At 32.2% G+C, this 26,950-nt stretch overlaps 1 protein-coding gene across 1 annotated transcript in view; it reads left to right on the top strand.

Moving 5' to 3' along the window:
* The window catches only part of LOC145334482 (uncharacterized), a 52,700-nt gene that overhangs the window by 17,099 nt on the left and 8,651 nt on the right, over positions 1 to 26,950 (top strand). The window contains exons 3-6 of the mRNA XM_080179945.1: positions 13,843 to 13,921; positions 14,327 to 14,434; positions 16,228 to 16,286; positions 16,604 to 16,688. Of these exons, the coding sequence (XP_080036071.1) occupies positions 13,843 to 13,921; positions 14,327 to 14,434; positions 16,228 to 16,286; positions 16,604 to 16,688 (331 nt within the window). The remainder of the gene's footprint in view (positions 1 to 13,842; positions 13,922 to 14,326; positions 14,435 to 16,227; positions 16,287 to 16,603; positions 16,689 to 26,950) is intronic.

The raw sequence follows: 26,950 nt of genomic DNA, 5'->3' as shown, positions 1-26,950 counted from the left end.
AGTATGTCCATCATGTCTGCTTTCATCATTACATAAGATACACAATTAATGAAAATTTTAATAGCGTACCTACTCTTCTAGCAAATATTACATGTCAGTATGTCCAGTCTATTGGACGTGCGGCTATTATGGAAATAGTTATAGAGTAGTTACTCTTTTAAGATCTTAATGTACTTGAATGTAAAAAGCTTCGCTTTTAACAAATTTGCACATAAAAATCCTTGTTTCTACTTCGCTAATCTATCATAAATTATTAAACATGCCTTTACATAAATTTAAATTGTTTAAAACATTAAATCATTATTTGTCTTACTTGTGTTTAATAGATATTGCGCCATAAGATCCTAAAAACAGCTCTATTTATCTAGCTGTTGAAACATTTCGTAAGTGTTTATCCCTTACAATCCTATTCCTAACTGTAAAATAGCCTAAATTCATCCAGAGTATAAAGGATTATAACAGTAGCATTCAGTGATAGTAAGGGATATGACAATGAAAAATAATTTTATGTGACACAATAAAAACTGTTCCGAATTTGTATTTATTTTGAGGAACACGACTCCAGTTACGTCATATTTTTCTTTTCCGAAAAAGGGAAGGGGGAAAGAAAAAAAGGGAAGGGGGGAAGAAAAAAGAGATGGGAGAAAAGGGGGTTTTCCCCATCTCTTTTGAAGAGATTTTCTTCCCCCCTTCCCTTTTTCGGGAAAGAAAAATATGACGTCACTGGAGTCGTGTTCCTCAAAATTAATACAAATTCGGGACAGTTTTTATTGTGTCATTTTATGTACAATGATGATAAACAAAGTTAGACCTTCTGTAGATTAATGATTTATGAAAAGTCCCCAAACTTTTAAGACAACGAACGAGAGAACATGACAATAAAACTTTGGGTACTATTATAATTTACAGTCCAATGTCCCCTTTCTTTCTGGTTACTTTAAAACAAAAAGGGTGGCGAAACGCTTGTAGGCTAGGGCGCATCCACTTTTAGGATAAATACTAAAACATCCCTCTATTTGTAAAATTATGACAAAAACTCGACCTTATTACAAAAATTACTCAACCGTTTACGAAATTTGATCTTCCAAAAAAGTCAGCAAAAAACATGTTTAAATAAAAACGCTGTTTTGATTAAAAAGACCTTTAAATATAATGCAAGTCAAAGCAAAGCTTTTAAGACCAATGAAAGTCCATAATTAAAGACGAAGAAAGTCCCTCAATGACGTCATAAAAATGAGGGATGAGGAGAGGAGGAGTGGGAAAGAAAAAAAGAGATGGATAATCCCTCGTTTTTATGACGTAACATGCTGATTTTTGAGGGACTTTCTTCGTCTTTCCTTAATTTGTTAAACATTATAAAGTTACTAAGTATAAAGCAAGAAGCAGCTTATTGTGCTTAATCAAAATGACCAATGATAGACCTGTATGCATTTATATTGACATCAGATCTATAGCATAGAGATATATACAAACAACTACCTCCCTTCCTTTTTCAAAGACCTTTTTCGTCTGCTTCTGCTACTCGGCTGTGTTAACATAAGCGACACCATTGGTTGATTTTCAATGACCCAATAGAAGGGTTGCATAAGGCGGTTGCGATCGGGAGGTACAGTTATTTAAACCTTTCTCCCTCTAGTATTTTACTCTAATATATTGACCAATGGTAATATACATACTGGCCTATCATTGGTCATTTGTATTATTATTATTTTTGGATCATGGAAAGAAAACAAAGTCATTCCTTAATTAGGACAGAAGTCACCTTCCTAGGAAGGACATAAGTAGCTTCCCTTATGTGAGAATTTGTTAGATGAAGGGCATAACTTGTCTCCCTTAACAAAGATTTTGCAAGATGAAGGACATAAGTAGCCTCCCTTCACCACACAAAACCTAGCCTTTTGGTCCTTCACATAGCAAAATTTTGCATAAAATAGTTTATCTGTCCTTCACATAGCAAATTCTTGCAAAACATAGCATTTATGTCCTTCACATAGCAAATTCTTGCAAAACATAGCATTTATGTCCTTCACATAGCAAATTCTTGCAAAACATAGCAAATTCTTGCAAAACATAGCAAATTCTTGCAAAACATAGCATTTATGTCCTTCACATAGCAAATTCTTGCAAAACATAGCAAATTCTTGCAAAACATAGCATTTATGTCCTTCACATAGCAAATTCTTGCAAAACATAGCAAATTCTTGCAAAACATAGCAAATTCTTGCAAAACATAGCAAATTCTTGCAAAACATAGCATTTATGTCCTTCACATAGCAAATTCTTGCAAAACATAGCAAATTCTTGGAAAACTTAGCATTTCTGTCCTTAACATAGCATTTTGGTCCTTCACATAGCAAAATCTCACAAAACATAGGTTTTTCTGACCTTTTTCTACCAGGAGATCAGAACTAAATCAGAACACACATAACAAGAGTTTTTACATAAAACATTAAGATTATCAATTATGCATTTAACTCTGCATAAATTATGATAATTCATTATTATTACCCCTCCCCCCCCCCTATTTAAAATTTACCCCTGCATAAATTATGATAATTAATGCTGAGTTAAATGTACTGTTTGAACTTCTATCTAACAGGATATGAGAACTTAATCAGAACACACATAACAAGAGTGTTTACATAGTACATTCAGATTAACAATTATTCAATTGGCCCCTTTCCAGTCCATCATATGACTTGGGAAGGAGGTTGAGGAGCATTTTATGCAGCCTAAATTCCACTATGCTATGCCACTTTTCCTAAAAGGCGTCATAGCTGGCCTCATTTGTGTCCATCATATGACATGGGAGGTGGTGCCATGTAGGAAAAGTGGCATTGCATTCTTGGGAATTTAGACTGCATAAAATGATCCTCAACCTCCTTCCCATGTCATATGATGGACTGAAAAGGGGCCAGCTATGACGCCTTTTAGGCCCTAGAATGCAATGCCACTTTTCCTACATGGCACCATAGCTGGCCTCTTTTGTTATGTGTGTTCTGATTAAGTTCTCATATCCTGTTAGATAGAAATTCAAACAGTACATTTAACTCAGCATAAATTATCATAATTTATGCAGGGGTAAATTTTAAATAGGGGGGGGGGGAGGGGTAATAATAATGAATTATCATAATTTATGCAGAGTTGAATGCATAATTGATAATCTTAATGTATTATGTAAAAACTCTTGTTATGTGTGTTCTGATTTAGTTCTGATCTCCTGGTAGAAAAAGGTCAGAAAAACCTATGTTTTGTGAGATTTTGCTATGTGAAGGACCAAAATGCTATGTTAAGGACAGAAATGCTAAGTTTTCCAAGAATTTGCTATGTTGTGCAAGAATTTGCTATGTGAAGGACAGAAATGCTATGTTTTGCAAGAATTTGCTATGTGAAGGACATAAATGCTATGTTTTGCAAGAATTTGCTATGTTTTGCAAGAATTTGCTATGTTTTGCAAGAATTTGCTATGTGAAGGACATAAATGCTATGTTTTGCAAGAATTTGCTATGTTTTGCAAGAATTTGCTATGTGAAGGACATAAATGCTATGTTTTGCAAGAATTTGCTATGTTTTGCAAGAATTTGCTATGTGAAGGACATAAATGCTATGTTTTGCAAGAATTTGCTATGTTTTGCAAGAATTTGCTATGTTTTGCAAGAATTTGCTATGTGAATGACAGAAATGCTATGTTTTGTGAGGTTTTGCTATGTGAAGGACAGAAAAGCTAAGTTTTGCAACTTGAAGGACATAAGCAGCCTTCCTAATGTAAGAATTTGTCAGACAAAGGACATAAGTCACCTCCCTTAAGTTAGATTTTGTTAGATGAAGGACATAAGTAGCCTTCCTTAGACCAATTTCCAGTGACTTCTGTCCTAATTAGGAATGACTTTGTTTTCTTTCCATGATCCTTATTTTTTATTAGGCCCTAACAGCTGCTTCATAAAGTAGCTTTTCTTGTAGCATTACTGTGTATGATTGTGTATAGCTCTTTCAAATGTTAACATCATATTATAGTTGAAAGCTTAGGAGTTACCTCCCTTTCAAATAACAATTTTAAAGCGAAACTTTTGTTTAATCCTGGTTTAACCCTATTCCTGGGTGGCTTTGAATAATCACTATTAAGGAGGAGGGCATAAAATCCCCACCTCAATATCTCAGATATTTTAAAAGTCACACAATTTTTTCACACGAATAACATAAGAGGCAAAACTTTTAAGGGGGTTGGCATAAAACTCATCCGCCCCCCCCCCTCCCCCGAATTGTCTTAATTTTTATTTTACAGAAATTATCATGTATGTAGCTAAGTCATTTAATCTAATTATCAACCCTTTGATTACAAGTTTTTTTATCTTCAAGATACTTTTTTGTATGTTACATAGTTTGGCTGTTTGTTAAATTTAAATACAGCGATTATAAGGGATAAGACAATGGACGATAAATATACGTTACATTTCCGGTGATGATAAACAAAAATACCCCTTCTGTATATTATAACACATATAGTTTGGTATCAACCAATCAAAATTCTTTTAAAGTACCCAAAATTTTTGAGCTAACGAATAATATACCGTAGTGATAAAACTTTGGATACTATTTTACAGTCGCTGATTAACCTCCAACCACTACCGAACAAATTTGGCGATTGGCTTTGTCGGTTTTTTTACTCTAATAGAGTTACAGCACATGAAAACTAATTTTTCACTAAAATTCTTCGGCTGGCTAAAATTCCAATATGCACAGAGGGATAAGACAATGAACAGCAAATAAATACTTCCCCAAGAATGGATATACGAATATACGTGGTTATATTGAAAGGTTGCTCACATAGATCTAATTTTTGTTAGGAGGGTAGGGAATGGGATAAAGGTGGTATTGGGGGGGTATCGTTACATGAAAATCTGGTGCAACATCCAAGTAATAATATTTCGATACCCCAAGATAATGCTCGCAAGTTTTAAAAGCACATGGTCTACACTTTCCCCCTCATATAGTTTTAATTCTTTTTATCATAATTCAGGAGAAGATTAATTTAACTTTCATTTCCCTATCCCAATATCCCTGCTTGCAACAAAACAAATAATAATGATGCTAAAATGAGAAACTTGCTATTAAAACAACGTTTCATTTTAAATCAGGGATAAAGGATTCAACTTTTTAATTCTATACTTATTGTACATGTACATGTACAAGTACATTTGGATTATTGTAAAACCTAAAAGATCACCTATATTATAAAAAAAGTATTCTTATTTGTATGTATATATACTATGTATGCAACGTTATTGAAATGATAATTATCTTTTGAGATATTATACTTTATCACATATACTTATTTAATTAATATCTTTAAATATTCCCTAATTATTAAGTATCTTTCCTCAAATAATGAGCAAGAGAATAGTCGAATCCGCTGTTAAAAAAATTATTTATATATACAGATGTATAACCAAGAGACCTACTCAGATCCAGTGTTGGTGACCTTTTTCGTCTGCTAGCAAATTGCTTTCAGCTCTTTTGTATCGACTTGGCTCTGTTAAAATTCCTGACGCTATTGGCTGATATTTAAAAACAATCTTGAAAGTCGGCACAGGGTCCACGGGTTGGGGACATACAGTTATTAACATAAACATAAACATATTTATTTGGGCATAAAAATTAAACATAGTCATAAAATAAATATAAAAAAAAAAACATAAAAACACAATTCAAATTAGAACACAGCAATAGTGTCTGACTGATTATGACTTAACAAAAAAATTAGCCAATGAGAGGCCGTTATTGACCAATGGTAAAATTTATAGTGGCCTCTCATTGGCTAAATTTTTTTGTTACGTCATAATCAGTCAGACACTATTACTGTGTTCTTCAAATTACTATAACAATAAATAACCTAAATCCTAATCAGTTCTGCCCGGGTAGCCATGAATAGATCACTAAGGATCTACTTTGCCCAAAATATATTAAACCCCTTCCCCCTGTATTATTTTACTCTAATGTTAGAAATATCTTAAAAGACAGACCAAAAACTTTCTACTTCATATTGCAAGAGGATAAAATTTATGTTCTGTTTAAATCTAATGTCTGTAAACATTCATTGCTTTGTAACATATGTATATAATTTTCCTTGTAGACTTATTTAACAATTCTGTTTTCCCTGAAGACAAGTTATTAATGTTTGGTCAATTTAGTGGTAAAATTTATCATTGAAAAGTTCATCTATCTGTCTATCTATCTATCCATCTATCTATTCCTCCTTTTCTGTCTTTCTATTTATATTTCTAACAATATAATATGTTTGTACTTCTGTATATCTAACTATCCATCTAATTTATCTATCTGTTTATCAATCTATCCATTTAGCTTGTTATTTCAATATATCTATCTATCAATTTGTCTATCCAACAGTTCTATAGTATAGATGTATATGCGGATAACTACCTCCGACCCTTTTTCAATGACCTTTTCCGTCTGCTACCAAATTGTTTTCTGCTTCTTGGTTGTGTTAAATTAACTGACATTATTGGTTGATTTTCAATGACCTAACTGAGAGTCGGCACAAGGACACTGCGATGGTGAGATACAGTTATTTAACCCTTTCTCCCTCTAGTGTTTTACTCCATTTTATCCATCGTTGTTTCTATCTATCTATCAATTTATTTGTCTAATAAATGAAACACAAAATTACCCCTTCTGTAGATTACAATTAGTGGTTGAAACGTTTGGACACTAAATCATACAATCAATCAAAATTCAAAATGATCCCCAAGGTTGTTAAGCCAACGAATAAGAAAACGTTATTATAAGAATTTGGGGACTAGTGTAATAAACAGCCCAATGTCCCCTCCCTCCCTGATTTTTAAGTTATCTGTAGCGAACTTTCTAGATATAATTATTTTTAGAGATAAAAACATTAAGTAATTAATAGTTTTTTATCGCATTGTATTATAGACAGCTTTCCGTAAGTACTTTAATTGTACATTTTTATTTCTGTAGAAAACTGGATATAATACGATACGATACATGATTTTTCAGTGTTGTTCTGAGAACCGGTTCAAATCCAGCGGATATTATTCGGTTTTGAAGCCATACTGGAATATTCATTACTGGACAGACAGTAAGATAGACAGATAATATATATCTAAAGGATAGATAGATAGATAGATAGATAGATAGATAGATAGATAGATAGATAGATAGATAGATAGATAGATAGATAGATAGATAGATAGATAGATAGATAGATAGATAGATAGATAGATAGATAGATAGATAGATAGATAGATAGATAGATAGATAGTTGTGCCCTCAGTGGGAAACTTAGGGAAAAAGAATTCTAAAAGTCCCACAACTTTTTTTGCAAAATATTTAGAGGACACTCTTTTCTTTTTTATATCACTTTTGTGGAGCATATTTTTAGGAAGGCCTTTTTACCACCCATAAAAAATTATCAATTGTCAACGTTTATACATAGAGTTGCTACGATTTCTAAATCGTACCTTAAGGTTGTAGACTCATCATGCTAAGTTTGAAATTATAGGACAATTCTAATATGTATGAACTGGTGGCTACACCCCTAGAGGCCTATAGGGACACTTGAGGGTAGGGAAGGAAAGTAGCACCCTCACTTTATTTTTTTTTTAAAAGTAAAATAAAATTTTTTGGGTATAATTTTCAGCAGTTATATAGATCCTTCGGTATACACAAACTGACACACAAAGATCCTTTTACTTTATTGAAAAGATTAACAAGAAGATACATCCATTACGGACGGAAGTATCTTTATTACAGAAAGCTTCGCTTTTAAAAAGTAAATTTTGTGATGTCCTTTTGAAAGATGACCAGGTCGAAATCTTAAAACAACATTTTTTCCTTGTAACATCAATTTTTATGTTCTTAATGACAACATAAAATTACAGATATTTAAAGTAAAATAATTAATATTACTTTTTCATTCACAGCTTTAAGATTCATTTCAGCTGGATTTGAACCGGTTTTTAGCCATTAAGAAAAATCATGTATCGTATTACAGAAAACTCTCTATGAATAATGAAATAAAAATCATAATATAAAAAGAGGCTAACAAAACTGGTATTAAAATTGTAATTTTTAAAATTTCAATGTACGTGGAAAACTGTCTATAAAACGATGCAATGAATAACTATCCTTTCTGTGACAAAATTGCATTGTGAAATTACTTATAGAAAGTTTACTAATAAATTAGAGTTTGTTGGTTTATGTGTACTTTCTTAAAATTATTAATTGAATCATCATACTGTAAATATTTCTATGGTTGTTTTTCTTCATAGGATGACAGTAGGTTTTTTATTTGTGTAGACTGAAACTATTCTGTTACAATAATTATAAAAATATCTTTGGAACTGTTCTAGTAGTAACATCTTACTTTCCTTATTTATCAAGCTGACTAAAAAGGATATAAAATAGAGAAATAGAGCCCTTAAAATTTTGAAATAGTACCATCTTATTTTAGTATGGCTTTAATTAAAATTGAATCATTTAGAGTTAAAATGTAGTTTTTCTTAAGATTATTAAAATCCACTTTCAAAATATTCAAATATCTAAAATGTCATTTTAAAATGCCTTTTTGGTTTTTGAAGCTTAAGGCTTTAAATTTTGGGTTTTGGGCAGTCTTTTAGCAGTTAGAGCGGTGTATTTCTTGCAGGCTTCCTTTAACTTACTTAACATATCATTACATACAAGAATAGTTTGTTTTAATTGTTAATTAAACCTCTATAAATAATATTTCTGTTATAAAAAAACATCGTAATTCTCACGTTCTAAGAAACAAACATACAAAAAAACAGATTATATCCTACAATAAAATTATCAAAATTAATTTTTTTGTGCTATACAATTTTTTTTGCTGGCAATGTAGGACTTCCAGAAAAGGTTTTTGCAATTAGGGTTGGGCCGGATACTTTTTTGGCCGGATACCGGATACTGGATATCCGGCTGATTTCTAATGCCGGATATCCGGTTCCGGCCGGATATCAGGCCAACGCTCGGTATCCGGCAAATTACCGAATATCCGGCCGGATAACCGGATATCCGGCGTCAAAAATCAGCCGAATATCCTGTAATCGGATAGTTTAAATATCCGGTATCCGGCCGGATATTGAAAATGGCCGGATATCCGGCCGGATAACCGGCCAAACCGGATATTCGGCCCAACCCTATTTGCAATCAAAGGTTTGATTGTCTATAACAAGTAAAACTTTTATAAATACCTCCAAATAATTCCAGCTAACAGAATTTGACAAATCTTTCTGCTATGGATTGAATTGAAATACCACTATTCTTTCCATGACCCAAATAAATTAACAGACAAGTGGGACAGACAAAAGCTAAAATGACGGCTAATTTTATTTTAAATATTATATTAATTTAAATGAAAAATGATAAAACTACGTGTGCAGGTTAGAAAGAAAAGGTCAAATATAATTTAAGGGAAACGTAATCTGTAAAATCTGAAGAGTTGACTTTGGTTAAGAAAAGGAATAGTTATTTATTGCATCGTATTATAGACAGCTTTCAGCAGATTTCAAAATGAAAAACCAGTTTAAAAATCCCGATGGGCCCAGGGTGACAAAACTGGTAACAATATTATGTTTTTTATTTTATTTTAATATTCGCAGAAAACTTGATGAAACACGATACGTTACATTATTTTTAGTATGGCTTAGAACCGGTTCTAATCCAGCGGATATCAACTGTTTTTAAAGCTATATTGGAAAAGTCTTATTAGTAGATCAAAATTACCATGGCAAAGTTAGCTCAAAATCTTTTAATGAATTTTGATTGGTTGGTTCCAAATTAGTAGTGTTCAAACTTCTAACATATAATGATTTTAATCTACAGAATGGGATAGTTTTGTTCACAATCATGGGGATGTAAAGATTTTTCTCGTATTCATTCGAATCCGGTGGATAGGAACCGGTTCTCATCCATACGAAAAAACTATGTCTAGCATCGTATTATATCCAACTTCGTCACCTCGGGGCTAAAAAAAACTAGTTTTAATCTCATAATTGTACATTCTATATCCGCGGAAAGCCGTTTATAATACGATGCGAGAAATAACTATTATCGTCCATTGTCTTATCCTTTTATTCATTTTTTCAGTATACTTTTCCCTTTCCAAAGTATGAGGTTATGATTTTAGCAAAAACTTGTCGGAATTAAAATGAATTAATCTTGCGATATTTTGATGTTTCCTGTTACTGTTAGCTTTTCCAACATGCGACTGTGGCATAAGCGTGCGCTAGGGGGGTTCAATATCCTCCCACCCTCTTAAAATTGATATTAGGAAGTTCTGCCTTCACTCCTCAGGGTTAACATAAAATGGCAAAAGCCTGTGCACGCAACTAGATTGAAGCTTAAAATGTAAGTCATACTTTTGCTGAATTAATTCACTTGTTGGTTACACCTTATTCCTGCAATTTGGGTAAACCTTCTTGCATTTTTCTAAAATGAAAAAAATATGAAAAAACTTGGTTAAGGTTAAATAGTAGTAAAGTTTTATAGTCTGTAGCTAAAGATTTAAATAAATACTGAATAGATTGAGTTTTCCATTTTATAGAATCCTTTTCTCTGGTTTGTTTTAGGCTATCTACTTAAGTTTGGATTTAGGCTATTTCTCTACTTTCCTTACACTTTCAAATGCATAGCTACTATACGCTAGGAGCACAACCGCTAGTTTTACCTTAAAGTTTTTTATTTGTACCAATAATAGTTTGTTTTTGGCTTATATACAATAGTTTAGGATGAAAATAGTTTTTCTTCAGATAGAATATCATCCCTATTATCAGGGATCTGAAAGGATAAGACAATAGCCGAAATATTGTACATCCCCAATGATGAAACGTTGAAGAAACGTTTAGACTATCAACTTAATGATCCAACCAATTATAATTTAATAAAACTCACCTAAGTTGTTAAGCCAACGAATAAGAAAATGTTATTATAAAACCTTGGGGACTATTGTAATAAACAGCCCATTGTCCCCTCCCGCCCTGCCTATCCTGGTGTTCTGGTAATTTCCTTGTGCATTTACTTCCGCATATTTTTATTTTCGCATAGTTTTGAATATTCGCACAAAGACACAATAGCAAGTGTCCACAACGAAACAAGGATGACAACATCCATAAAAGAACAGCTTTAAAATCAGAAGGAAGGACAAATTACCCACAACTCTTGTAGAGTGTCAGACCTTAATAAGCAGAAATTTTTTAGTGAGTCTAGACAAAGTTGCATAATTACAGGATACTGTTAAAGGACATACCTTCATTTTAAGAATTGATTATGGAGTTGATTCGCTTAACCAAAAGCACATTGTTGTCCTAGAAATTTTATCAAAATATCAGATGAATAGGATAATCATATCATACAAAAAGTTGTTGTCAAAAAACTATAAAATCAACAGTAGCTTTGATTAGGAAATTAGGTTTAGATGTCACAGCTTTTGGCATACCTATTCTATTTATGCCATAGTAGAGGAAAAGAGAAAGGGAAGTGAATAAAAAACAACCTAGAAAAGTGACTGGATATGGGGTATTTCCTAGAATAGGTAGGTCAAAAGCAGTGACATCTATCCCCATTTTGCGAGGCACTATATACAGCTACTACTGTAGTGGAAGTGAATACACACCAATGGTTATTTTCTAATGAAATTATTGTTTTGCTTGGCTGAAATCACTGAAATAGTTTATTTTTACAAACAAGGTTATTCATATGGGTTCAATCATAATCAATAGATGTTCAAAATTTTTTTAGAATTGCCTTCTAATTAAGTGTGTGTGGGAGGGTGGTATTAATACACCCCTTTTTCACTACAGCCCCCCCCCCCCCCAAAAAAAAAAGAGTAACAAATGAGAAAAATTTGGGGACAAGTATAATATACGGTCCAGTGTCTCCTCCCAAAGCCCCAATAATAAAGATTATACAAATTTTAGGATCATGGAAATAAATAGAAATATCGCATTTTAATTTAACAGTAGCTTTTGTTAGGTTAATTTATGTTAGGTTAGGTAAATGTTAATGATTACCCCGCATGTGCTAGAAATAAAAAGAAAAATTCTGTGAAAAAAACGACGAAACCCACTACTTCGTTTTCTTTCCATGAATCAAATTTTATTTTTTATTCGCTAAAACCTTAAATCTAATAACTTTGCAGATGACAAATAGTTATGAAAAAGTTGTACAAATCATCGCGACAATTAGATATCTAGTTCCATGTTCATCAGGGTGAAGTGATCATCAAGTGATCATCTAGAGAACTCAAGTGATCATCTAGAGAACTCAAGTGATCATCTAGAGAACTCAAGTGATCATCTAGAGAACTCAAGTGATCATCTAGAGAACTCAAGTGATCATCTAGAGAACTCAAGTGATCATCTAGAGAACTCAAGTGATCATCTAGAGACCTCAAGTGATCATCTAGAGAACACAAGTGATCATCTAGAGAACTCAAGTGATCATCTAGAGAACTCAAGTGATCATCTAGAGACCTCAAGTGATCATCTAGAGACCTCAAGTGATCATCTAGAGAACTCAAGTGATCATCTAGAGAACTCAAGTGATCATCTAGAGACCTCAAGTGATCATCTAGAGAACTCAAGTGATCATCTAGAGACCTCAAGTGATCATCTAGAGAACTCAAGTGATCATCTAGAGACCTCAAGTGATCATCTAGAGAACTCAAGGGCATCATCTGATTGTAATGGGATGCAATACTCTAACGCCCACTGGTAGATATTAGGTTAAGACACATCCAACAGACAACCAACCTTTTTGTTGCAAGACCTTTGACTGAAAAGTCCTAACTGTACATGGTAATGCGTTGCGCCTGTTTATGTGCCATGGCATTCCCCCCATACTCTAACCATTTATGTCGCGCACCTGACATAGCAGCAGTATGAACCACTTTTAACGTCTTGTTGCTAATTCTGCTCTGGTTAGCCTTACCTAATATTTGATTATGAATAATAAAACTAAGTACAATTATGTCCATGATTAACGCTGCTAGCTAGGCTACAATAACTATATATGCATAAATAATTATAGAAAAGCTTCGCTTTTAAAAAGAATAAAACACTGTCATATCGAGTAAAACCGTTTAAAAATGTTATAATCAAAAAGCAATTAAGTTATTCAACAATTTCTGAAATGGTCATACAGACTTGATTTAGTGTAAGAATAGCAGCCCAACTATTATTTATCCTTATATATCTTAACTTGCAAATTAAAAATCTCACTTTTTTTGGTCATTTTGCCATTTTCCATTACCCCTGAGATATAAAACAGAAAATAGAAAATTAAAGAAAACTGTAAATTTTATCTTTCTTTATGTCTATCTATCCATCTTAATATCTTTCATTGTATCTATCTTTCTAACTTTATATCTTCTCTATCTTTCTATCTTATTTATCTATTTATCAATCAATTTATTTATTTATTATATCTATCTATTTTAGACTCTTTAACTCCCTGAACAAAAGTACAAAATTCTATCTATCTATTTATATGTTTATCTATCTATCCATACATTTATTATTCCTTTATCTACCTATCTATTTTAGACATCCATCAATATATTAAATATCTCTATCTATTTTAGACACCCCTCAACTCTGAAAAAGTACAAAAAAATCTGTCTATTTATATGTATGTTTATCTATCTATTTGTCCATAGATTTTTTTTATCTATCTATCTATTTTAGATATATATCTATCTATTTTAGGCAACCTTCAACTCTGAAAAAGTACAAAATTCTATCTATCTATCTGTCCATAGATTTATTTTTTTTATCTATCTTTCTATTTTAGGCATCCTTCAACGCTGAAAAAGTACAAAAATGGAGAAAATTTAGAAAAACTAAAAAGCGAAGATCACTCCAAAGTTCAGGTTAGTTGACCAGGATAAAGATTCACTGTAAATTAATTACAGTTTCAACTAAAAATGTCTTATTTATAGAATTATTGACTATACCTGCTAAAACTGTACACTTTGCTTTATTAAACAGTTGTACATTTTACTCATTTATTATTTACTAGCGACTACGCCCCAAAAGACATTGAAATAATAAGTTTTTGGGGGGATCATTTTTATCGATTTATCTTGAACGGGTGGTGTTACCCTCCTCCAAATTGTTATAAACCTTCCCAGAACCTATAAGAAGTTACACCCTAAATGAAAACCATATCGGTTCATTTTGTATTTAAGAAATATTTGAACAAATAGGACCTGAATAGCAGAGGTAATGTTTGATATGACTGCGCTACTTATGAACATAAATATTCTTGTTTTTAGGAAATAATTGACCGAATAGTTTCTGAACAACAACGTTTAAGACAGAAATTAGAAAGATTAGAAGAAAATGACAAAATAGACAAGAGGAAAAAGGATGCCAAAAATGAGGTATGTTTTTTTAACTGTCATACTTCTCCAATAAATGGATAACTTACCCTTTCATTGCGCGACCTTAATTTGGATGTTTAACTTTGCATACTATTGAATTTGTGGATCTTAAGGGATATGACAATAGACTATTGATAATCAACATAATTACCACTTATCTAGATTAAAATTATTGGTTAAAAAGGTTGGATACCTTTAGATTGAACTAATCCATCAAGCTTTAATAAAGTATCCTAAACTTAAACGAGCAAATGAAAGAAAGCAAGTATTAAGATTGTCAAATGTCATCTTCCTCTGATTGTAACTGTTTATGGGTCAAGGCATTCCCCTATTACAAATCTTTAACCTTTTTCTGGAAGTCCTAACGGAAATTGTAATAAGACGAATCAGTTTATTGGCCGAGGCATTGCCACTACTTTAACTTTAGTCTCTTGTATAACGCAGTGTGGCTCTCGGATCCGACACCTTCCCGATAGCAAGTCGACACGTTACCAATTACGTCAATGCCGTGTTTTAATGGCATCGTCCTCCTTTAGCTAGGGGGGTAGAACACCCTTAGATTATATACCTCTGAACCCCTGTACACCATCCTAAGCCCATGGGGGTGTCAATTTAACAATGTGTAGGTGGGAGAATGCACCCACATGACAATTAGAAATACGCCTCTTGTTGTCTGTATTTCACCTCCCTAAATAGGTTACAGTCCCTTTCGTGGCAACGCTCCTTAAGGGGCGATTCTTCGTTTTTTTCACATTAGCTTTTCCCTGCGGGGCCAATTTGCCTAACCCTGTGGGGCAATCACATGATCCAATGTAACCTAACCTTACCTAAAATAACCTATAAAAAGCCATTTAAAAAATACGACTTAAGGGGCGTTGCCACGAAAGGGACTATTCAAGATTTTAATTATAAAATATTTTCTCAGATTTCAACAAAACACAAAAAATAATCGTCATAATTATTTAATTAAAAGCTATTATAAACATAATTTGCATTTATTGAGAATTTTACACAAAAAAACTGTTAATAATTATATTTGAGTAACATATCAAGGTTGTCAAAGCCTTTTGTTTTTGTAGTTTCATTTTGCAACGGATCGGGGGTTGCATGAGATGTTGAAAATATTTATTAGGTTGGAAAAAAAACTCGTCCTGTTGCTTCTAAAAGTTGAAATACTCTTGAACTTTTACGGTTATTTCTCTCAAAGTCTCTATTGAGCACTGAATCCCCAATCCTTATGTTTGAAAATATTTTCGACCAAACCTGACCTACCTATTATATAAAGTAGTAATCGTTTTTTGTCTGTCTCGAAGGATCTCGCTAACTGTGCACTGACCCGATATTGTTCTCCTTTACAGTGAAGCTTCTTATAGGTCATGTAAAGGTTTAAACTATTTTGGGGAGGGTGTCTTCAACCCCCCCCCCCCCCCAAAAAAAAAAAATATTTTTTTACTCTTATGAACTCAAATTTAAAATGGGATGAGGTCGACTTTTCCCCCTTCTACCTTAAGTGCCCCTAGAGGCTACTAGGGTTGTAGCCGCTAGTAAACAAACAATTCAAAAATAACCACACTCCGTCCCACTTATTTCAAGATTTTCTGTGCTTCACTAGGCACTTTGAGGGAAATCGACGCTTTTGCGTCTCTTTTATAAAGCCAGAAACGTGCAAATCAGTCGCGTGAAAAAGAAGAAGGAATGGCTTTATAATTTTTATCCAAAGGGGATTTTGAACCAATGAACACACCCTCCCTTTCGCACGCCACTGGTACTAATATTTTTCTTAATTTTTTTAGGATTCGGAGAAGGGGAATAATGATAAAGGGAAAAGCTATATTATGAAAACATTTCTCAGGTAAAAATAATTCAAATTTTTAAAAAGTTATTTTTTTGCATCGTATTATAGACACTTTTCACGGATATTAAAATAAAAATTATAAGATTAATTCATATTTTGCCCGAGGGGCCGAAGGCCTGGGTTAAAATCGCCGTCTTTTAGCTGTTAAACCTGCCTGTAGTTCCAAAACATTGCACAGTTTTAAAACCAGATTTCTATTATTTTTGGACTATAAGCATTATTTATTACGGTTTGTAAATCAAAAATAAACATTTAAAACCGGTTTTTGAATGTTTTAAAACTCGTTTTTAGCCTTTTTTTTATATTTTTTTTAGTACAATGGAGCATGGTGACGAATTATACAGTCATGATAGTGGTATAGGATCTCAGCTGGTTAATCAAACAGACTCGGAATATAAGGTAGAATTATACAGTCATGACAGTGGTATAGGATCTCAGCTGGTTAATCAAACAGACTCAGAATATAAGGTAGAATTATACAGTCATGATAGTGGTATAGGATCTCAGCTGGTTAATCAAACAGACTCAGAATATAAGGTAGAATTATACAGTCATGACAGTGGTATAGGATCTCAGCTGGTTAATCAAACAGATTCAGAATATAAGGTAGAATTATACAGTCATGATAGTGGTATAGAATCTCAGCTGGTTAATCAAACAGACTCAGAATATAAGGTAGAATTATACTGTCATGACAGTGGTATAGGATCTCAGCTGGTTAATCAAACAGATTCAGAATATAAGGTAGAATTATACAGCCATGACAGTGGTATAGGATCTCAGCTGGTTAATCAAACAGATTCAGAATATAAGGTATAACTATACAGTTATGACAGTGGTATAGAATCTCAGCTGGTTAATCAAACAGACTCGGAATATCAGGTGAAATAGGGACAGAAATAGATGTGACGCTTATAGAGATACTTTGTACTTTCAATAGAAATAGCTTTAAATTTAAAATAATAATATATAAACTGTATTTAGATTAGATATATAGCTGTATCGGTTGAAAGGCAGACAGACATAAACAATATACAGACAGTCAGACAGAACGAAAGACAGACAGACAAAAACAATGACAGTAGAAACATAGACAATCACAGAGACTGTCGAAAATATAGACAGACATACAAACAAACAGTCAGACTGACAAACAGACGGACAGACAAACGTGTAGGTAGATATTTTATGGCTTTCACTTTTGTATAATTTATTTTCAATACTAATGATTTTATTTTGATAAGTTATATTCTCATCAAGGATAAGTTTGTCCATTGCAGTAGCATAGAACAGTAATATAAAATTCAGAAAAATAGAGAAAATACATTGATATTTTGTATAATCGGAAAGTGTCATGTGTGACGTCATAAAAATACGTTTAAAAGGGAAGGATGAGAGAAGGAGTGGAAAAGAAAACCACTAAAAAAGAGATGGATAATATACTATTTTATGACGTCACACATGACACTTTCCGCATATCCGATATTTTTAATAAATAAAAGGGAATGACATGGTCTATAAACAGGCTCATTTTTTGGCTCTTTATACTGGTAGCAATAGTTTTAAAACGCGTTGGCTTAACAACTTTGGGTACTGTTATTGAATTAGTGGTTCAAACTTGCAGTGTCAAAAATTGTCTACCAAATCTTTAGAAGGGGTAATTTTGTTTATCATCATTAATTAATCATACTTTGTTTTATCCCATAAGAATCCTACATACGCATAATACTCAACATATAACAAACGGAAATTATAAGTACCATATTATAATGTAATTATTATTACTTGGATCTTACACCAGATTATCATGTACTCTAATACAGTGAAACTTGTAGCTTGCTAAAATAACGATTCCCCCATCCACATCCACACCCATTACCAATCAACCTTCCCTCGTACTGAATGAATGAATTGACCAATAAATGATGTTAATTGTAGCAACCTAAATTTACGACAATTTTGCCCCTGTCATGATATCCACGTATATTCGTTATCCATTCTTATCCTATTATATAAAGTAGTAATAGTTTTTTTTTGTCTTAAGCTTAAGTTAAGATCTCAATAACTACTGAACAGATTGAGTTCTCTATTTTAGGTAAGCTTCACATAGGTCCAGTTATGGTTTTAGGCTATTTCATTTTTAGATTTAAGTCTTGAGGTGGTTTAAAGCTATTTTTTAACCCTGTGTATACAGAGTCCCTAGATTAGTAGATAGTAGGGGAACAGCCACTAGTTATATTAAAAGTACGCTATGTTGAACGTCTTCACCTACGTACAGTACATTCCCAAATTGTAGAGTAGGCCCGCCGTGTATTAATGGTTTATATTGTCGTCGATGATATGATTGGCTGAGTTTTATCATTAGCAGATAGTTTAGACTTTTAATTTACAATTTTTATTAGCAAAGCTACTTAATAATCAAATCCTTTCGTTTTTCCTTTATAAAAGTAACATGATGTTTGTCTGTCTGTTTGTAGCGATACCTCTAGGAGCTAGCCGTTAGCATATTATAAATATTCCAATAATAATTTTAACCTACAAATGGGTTAATGTTGTTTTCCATAACTAGGGGTGTACATCAATTTATCGTCCACTGTCGGATAAGAAACCTAAATTGATAGATATCAATGTATATTGTATATTGAAAGATAGCAATATAAAAATATAGATAGAAAGATAGCTAGATATCAATATCCTTATACTAAAGTAACAGGATGTTTGTCTGTGTATCTGTGTGTCTGTACCGAAGGATCTCGCTAACCGCTGAACCGATCGGGTTCTCCTTAACAGGATAGATTCTCATAGGTCCTGGGAAGGTTTATAACTATTTTGAGGGAGGGTACCACCACCCTCCCAAGAGAAATCACAAAAAAATAAAAAAAAATGAAATATTCCTGAGACATGAATTTAAGAGCTGATTGATCATAGACAAATTATTTCTCAAATTAGATATTTAAAATATAAAAAAAACATTTGAATGCCACTAGAGGCCTCTAGGGGCGTAGCCGCTAGTAGGTAGATATAGAATGAAGAGTTACATAGCTTAGGTATCAATATAGAAATAAAGATTTTGCTATTTATCAATATAGATAGAAATATTGCTAGATTTCAATATAGGTAGATAATACTATAGATATAATATATATCAATATAAAGAGTTAGATACCTATTTATCAATATAGAAAGATAGATAAATATCAATATGTAGATTGTAAGATAGGTAGATTTCAATATAAAGAGCTAGCTAGCTATTTATCTATATAGAAAGATAGATAATATCAATATGTAGATTGTGAGATATCTAGATATCAATTAAGATAGAAAGATTGATAGTCATCAATATAGAGAAAGATAGAAAAATATGAATATGTAGATAGAAAGATAGCTAGATATCTATGTGGATAATTATGCATATTTTTCAGGGTTTATGATTTTATGAATTAGTTACATTTCACGCTAACTTACTTCATTTAAATAAATATGCACAATTTCATAATAATAGCGTAGCTTTTATTCCTAAGGTCTTTACGTTACAATTCAAAAAAAATTATGATAGCAGATAGATTAAGGTCCGAATCCCCAAAGAAAATAGCCTAGAACCACAAAGGAAATAGTATGTGTATTCCAAAAAAAACCACAACCTTATCGGTTCAGTGGTTAACGAGACGTTAAGCTTCAGACAGACTGACGGACAGACATAGTTCTACTTTGTATCATATATTACTAGCTGCTGTGCCCTAGCATCTTGTTACTCTGTTTTCAATGGGGTAAAGGGGGCAAAAAGTAGCTTAAAACAATCCTAAAGACTTCAATCTAAAAATTAAACAGCCTTAAACCATTATTGGACCCAAGTGAAGCTTCCATAAAAAGAAGAACTCTATTAGTTAGGTAGCTAAACTTAAATTTTTATATTTAAAAGCTTCGCTTTTCATTATTTTCATTATTTTTATTCTTGTTTATTATTTAATTTTTTACAGATAAATGTACATGATCTAAATAATTATACTTTGTATTTTAAATAATTATTTTCAATTCTTTAATTAACCAATATATGGACATGTAATTTATTTATTAATTATCATAATTCTAGAATTAACACTTTAATTAGATACTAGCAGCTACGCCCCTAGAGGAATCTTTTTTTGGGGGGGAGGCAATTTTTTTCTAGCGGCGATTTCTCTTGGGAGGGTGGTTGTACCCTCCCTAAAAATAGTTATAAACCTTACCAGGACCTATGAGAAGCTACCCTGTTAAGGAGAACCCGATCGGTTCAGCGATTAGCGAGATCCTTCGGTACAAACACACACACAGACAAGCAGACATCCTGTTACTTTAGAACAAAGATTAGCAGCTATGCCCCTAGAGGTATCTAGGGACAATTCCTACAGAAGGCGGGGATTTTTTCATAGGGATGATTCTCTCGGAAGGGTTAGAAACCTTTCCTCGAGGTAGTTTTTTAAAAGAAGCTTTACTCTAAAGGAGAACCATATCGGTCTAGCAGTTTGTGATATCTTTTAGAACAGACAAACAAACATCCTGTTTCTTTCATAAGGTTGTTGAATAGGTAGAAGATTTGAAATGCCTTGGCCTAATAACAGGTTAAACTTGTAAAACCATAAAAAGTTAAGATTTACAGACAAAGGTCATGCAATCAAGAAGTATGATAATGGTTTGGAGGACTAACCTTAAATTTAAAGAAGCTACAATTTTAATATTTTCTAATAAATTCTGCAATAGAATTAGCGAAAATTTTCTTGTAACAAAATTTGTTTAAGATGAAAATTTCAAAACCAATCATGCATTTAATTTTATACATGAGCGTGTAAAATAAGTTAAGGGGGGGGGGCGGGGGGGTGTTTGTGTAATGTATCGTAATAAGTAGAAAAGTGGTAAAAACCTTGTCCAAAGTTATTTTTTAATCGAGTCCTAAAAATGTAAGTATGTCCTTAAATAGTATTCTGCTTTAAGCACTTTTGCAACAAATTTAATCAAAATTTTTGTTTAGACTAATACATTAAAATCAGCTTATTCATTCCTGACACTCAACTAGTGTTAATGTTCGTTCGTTGGTTCTATCGTTTCAGAGCTTCGCTTCTATGGATACTGTCGTTCTTTTATTGTTAAAGAATAGGCAAATAATTATCCTTAATATTTGAATGGAAGGAGGGTAAAATTAAACACTTTTTCTTCACATACCCTCCCCTTAATATTATTCCTTGCAATATAACACAAGGATAGGTCAATGAGAGCGGATTAATTCCTTCTTAAAACATCTTTTATTTCAAAGGACTGGTGTGATTGGTTGATAAGTTTAAACACTGCTAGTTGGACCCAACCAATTAATATTTGATGCAAACCCTATGGTTTAAAGGAATATATACCCAATATACCCATCCTATCTGATTTAATTACAATATATGTCTTAATACTTTAACGGGGACTCGACCCTAGATGCTTGTGGCGCAACAGCTAGTATGTATTTCTAAATATTTATAAAACTACTTAATTTTAATCATTTACATAAAGAAAGTTTAAAGAAAAGGGGTGTCTTAAAGTTATTCATTCGTTAAATATGAATTATTTATCATTCCTCCCAAGCTAGGATATAAATGAGGGTGTATAAAATTTAAAAATATTACCCTTATACCTATTACATGAAGAAGTAAGATTTTTTTTATTGAAGCTTAAGATTTCAATAACTACTGAGCTAATTAAGTTCTCCTTTGAAGGAAAGCTTTACATAAGTAGATCCTAGGGTAGGGTTAATTTTGTGTATCATCATTGTGGATGTACATTAATTTATCGGCCACTGTCTTATCCCATTAGATCCTTGAGACATAAAGGACCTTATTTATTTCTACAGTTCTTTTAACCAGAAAAAGATTAATTTAAAAATTGTTGTCAAAACTTTACAGCTATACAAAAAAGAGTAAAAAGTAAAAATCAACAAGTTTAAGAGAAAACATTAGTAGCGCAGCTAATACTGTATGAAAACATAATTTTAAAGTAATAGAATAGTATAAGGTCTAAGAATAAAAAGCCTAAAATCATCCTAGGACATATGTAAGGCTTCCACAAAATTGAGAACTAACGAGAAAAGAAACAAAAATTGGTATTAAAGGTTGTGCAAAAAAAATGCGGACATTTTTAAAATTGAAATTCCGCGGCTTGTGTTAATAGTAGAAAATTCTTATGCATATCGTTAGAACGTTGTTCTACTATTAACACAAGCCGCGCAATTTAAATTTTAAAAAGGTACATATTTTTTTTATATACTTTAATCTTTAATGATTTACTCGCAAGTCAAGTTTTAAGGCAGTTGTGACATTTTACCACGTAGCTCCATAACTATACGTAGCACAGGATCTTATATTTTCAAAAACTAGAGTTCATAACGGTTCAAACGATATGCATAAGAATTTTCTACTATTAACACAAGCCGCGCAATTTCAATTTTAAAAATGTCCGCATTTTTTTTGCACACCCTTTATATAATAAGTAAGGGAAGGGGGGGGGGGGCTTTAATTGATCATTCTTTGGGGGGTATTTTTTCTGAGGAAAAACCTTTCCAGGACCTTTGAGAACCTTCACAAAATAGGAGAACCAAATAGGTCCAACGATTAGCGGGATCTTGAGCTGCATACAGACAAACATCATGTTACTTTTATAAAAAGGTCATTTACTAGGCAGTACCCCTAGCATCTAAGTGCTCTGGATTTAAAGTGACGTGACAAAAAAAGCTTAAAGACACATACTATGTATATGTTGTTATGGAAAAGCTTGACTCCTGAAGTAAACAGCAACAAAATATAGTGTAAATAGAAACAGAAATTTTATAAGCATTCTAAAATTATTTTTAAATCAGGATATTAAAAGAGTCTTAAATGATCTTGCTAAACCACTCAACCAATAAGGTTCGCCTTTACAATGAAGCTTCTTATAGGTCCTGGGAAGGTTTTAACTACTTTGGGGGGAGCGTACATCAGAAGGGATGTTGTACACTCCCCAAAATAAGAATATACATATGAAACGCTACATTGGAAAGGAGAACCATATAGGTCAGCGGTTAACGAGCTCCTTTATTACACACAGCACAGACAAATAGACTCAGAATCACCCTGTTACTTTTATAAAGGTTAATAACAGCACCAAATTCAACATGGCTATTTGTTTTTACAAATGCATGTTTCTATCGCTGGGCAAAAATTTATCTGGTTTATTTTTCCCCGGTTCATTTGACACAGAGAAAGTTTGTCCATGCTTGAATGTCTTCATTTTTTAGGACAATTTACACCACCCTGCTAAACCTGGGGATAATATGTTGACATTATTTTGTATTGTAATGGATGTTGAAAATAAGTAGATTTTATGGCAGGGGAAAAATTGTCGTTAATTTAGGTTGCTATTTCCCCTGCCATTTATTGGTCAGTTCTTTCATTCAGTAGGACGGGAGGGGAAGAAATGAAGGGAGTGGAGGGCGGTAATTGTCATTTTAGCCCGCTGTGTGTTTCATTTAATTGAAGAACATAAAAATCTGGTGTAAGATCCAAGTAATATAATATCCATCTGAAAATTAGGAATAGTGGTCTCGGCTGACGTATTATCGACATGCTGTTAAAGGAGCTATGTTGATTTAATAAGAGATTTTAGGTTTAACAGGGTAGAAAATGACATTTTTACAGTTTACAAGTGAAAAGAACCCAAAATCTTACTAAATAAAAAAAGAAATAAAACACTCGGTAATATGTATTCAAATCGGAGTGGGGACAAAACACCTAATTTAAAAATGCCTAACTAAAAATGCCTAACTAAAAACACCTAAGTTTAAAAATACCTAATGTTAAAAACACCTATGTTAAAAACACCTAATTTATAAATGCCTAATTTATAAATGCCTAATTTAAAAACGCCTAACTAAAAATGCCTAACTAAAAATACCTAATTTTAAAAATGTCTAATTTTAAAAACGCCTAATTTAAAAAGACCTAATTCTAAACTATCTAAACGCCTAATTTAACAATGCCTAATTCTAAAATATCTATTTTTTTCACTAAAATACTTAAAATTTTGATAACATTAATCCAATTGGCTGATTGTTCTTGCTGAAGGATCTCGCTAGTCGATGAAGCAATATGGTTCATCTTTACAATGAAGTAATGAAGCTTCCCTTAGGTCATGGGTAGGTTTATAATGCTTTGGGGGAGGTTACCAACACCTTCCAATAAGAAATTGCACTTTGAAAAATCCCCCCCCTCCCCCCGTTTTTGTTATATTTCTTCAATCTTTCTTTATAAAACTAGAACTAAAATGGGGGATGGTCAACTATCACCCCCAAGAAAGCGACGCTACGGCTACTTAGCTTAGGGAAGAAACCAATAAAAATTAAAATTCATTTTCTTTGTCCTTCAACCTTTGATTTTACTAATTAATTTATATCTCACATGATGTGCCACAAAGTAATCATAAATTTTTTTTTTTAAAGCAAAGCTTTTCTATAATTAGGTTCGGTCCGTCCGTACGTCCATCCGAGATAGAAAGATTTTTTTTTTAAATTTAGGCATGTTAGAATTGTCCTATTGATTTCAAACTTTGCATGATGATTCCTGTAGTAGTTAGGTACGATTTAGAAAGTGTAGCAACTCTATAATCATTACCAGAATGTCTGAACGTCCATTTTAAGCATGTTGATTTTTCTACTTTTTTAACAACAAAGTTTTATAAGATTTAATTATCTGTTTGATCTGATTTTTGGTATATTGATTCCTGGGACAACAAAGAACAATATTATAAGCGAAGCAACTCTATAATCAAGTCCTAAAAATGTAAGTATGTCCATAAACATTATTCTTTATCCATCAGTTGTTCAACAAATTTACTTACAATTTTGCTTTGACTCTTATACTTTTATTTCAGTTCAGACACTATACAAGTTTTAATGTCCGTTTGTCCTACAGTTTTAGTGCTTCGCATTTATGGATGTTATCATCCTTGTTTTATAATCACTCTTTATTCCTTTTAGTTGACGTAAACATTGAAAGAGATGTCGTTAAAGGGAGTGTGAACGTAAAAATTTCTCATCTGATTATCAAATCTTAACATTTTCTAAGCACATTTCACTACACTGATCAACCAAAAACGTCCTATTAACAAAAATATCCAGGAATAATGCCTTGATTTTATGGTATTTTGGGAGGGAAAAAGGAAAAAACAGGGAAAATCTGAACGTTTTTGTTTCTTATAATGTTTGTAGGGATATTTGACTTGTCATTTATTTTATGATATAAAATTGCCAATTAGTTTTTTTATAACGTAGTAATTAGGTAATAAAGACCTATTTTAAATTTGTATTATTGACAAAAAAAATACCTCACTGTCTACAAAGGGTTGAATCTCATAGGTTATTTAAAATAATAATATCCTTTTTTATTGTGTTGGACAATAAATAACCCACTTTGGAGAATTAGTTTACACTTTTATCAGACTGTTTGTAAAGAAATATTGCGTCTTTATTATTTACAAATTTGTAATTAAAGGTGGGCGAGAGATGGGCCATCTAAAGTTAATTGGATACTAATAAAAAACCTGTTTCTAGATTTGTTATTGTATTTGGTTTTCCATAAAAATATTGCTTATTTTATCAATTTCTAAGTAACTATACATTGGTTTAAAGCAAGAATTATGTTAAAAGTCAGCTTATCTGTTAGGAAAAATCAAGAACTATGTGAAAAAGTTTAATTTTAGCTATAATGGGAGAAAAAAGCAATTTAATGCACATTTTATATAATACAGAAAATTTCTTCCTTTCCCTTTACCTTTATAAAAATTGTCGGAAAAAGCCATTTTTTAAGCAAACAAAAGCGCGTTTCGCTCTATCTGTGAGATATTATAAATGAGATAATGTTAAGATTTGATATTAAGATGAGAAAAATTTACGTTCACAACTTCCCTTTAAGTTATATCTAATAGTACATTTAGTAAATATTTAAAACATAAAATAAAATGTAATTATTGTCATTTTTTTTGTCTATGACAATAAATGATATAAAGAACTCTCTTTTTTTATTTTCATATGTAAAGAAACTTTTACATTATTAGCAGCCTAATGATTAATTAATGATAAAAAAGGGACACTTCTTAAGTAGCTAATAATTTTAAAAAAATGTATAACTTTAAAAGATCATAGGTCTTGGTGAGGTTTATAACTATTTTGGGAGGGATTAATACCACCTTCCTAAGAGAATGTTCTACTTAATTTTTCTATTTCAAACTATATTTTCTAATTTTGGAGGGGGTCATAACCCCCCCCCCCCCAGCCCCCCAAGACTAATTGAATTCCCCTACGCACTGCAATCGCCCCTAGAGGCCTCTAGGGGCTTATCCGCCTATTTAATATATTCAACAACAGTTTTAAGATATGCTTAAAATTAGGTTTTTTTAAATTAGGTATTTTAAAATTAGGTATTTTTAAACTTAGGTATTTATAGTTAGGTGTTTATAAAATTAGGCATTTTTAAAATTAGGTGTTTTGTCACATTAGGCATCTTTAAAATTAGGTATTTTTAAATTAGACATTTTTAAATTAGGTATTTATAAATTAGGTGTTTTGTCACATTAGACATTTATAAAATTAGGCATTTTTAAATTAGGTATTTTTAAATTAG

This window comes from Acartia tonsa, chromosome 12, assembly GCF_053477335.1.
Source record: "Acartia tonsa isolate MP-2025a chromosome 12, ASM5347733v1, whole genome shotgun sequence".
Lineage (NCBI taxonomy): Eukaryota > Metazoa > Arthropoda > Copepoda > Calanoida > Acartiidae > Acartia > Acartia tonsa.
This window is presented reverse-complemented; position numbering and strand designations above follow the sequence as displayed.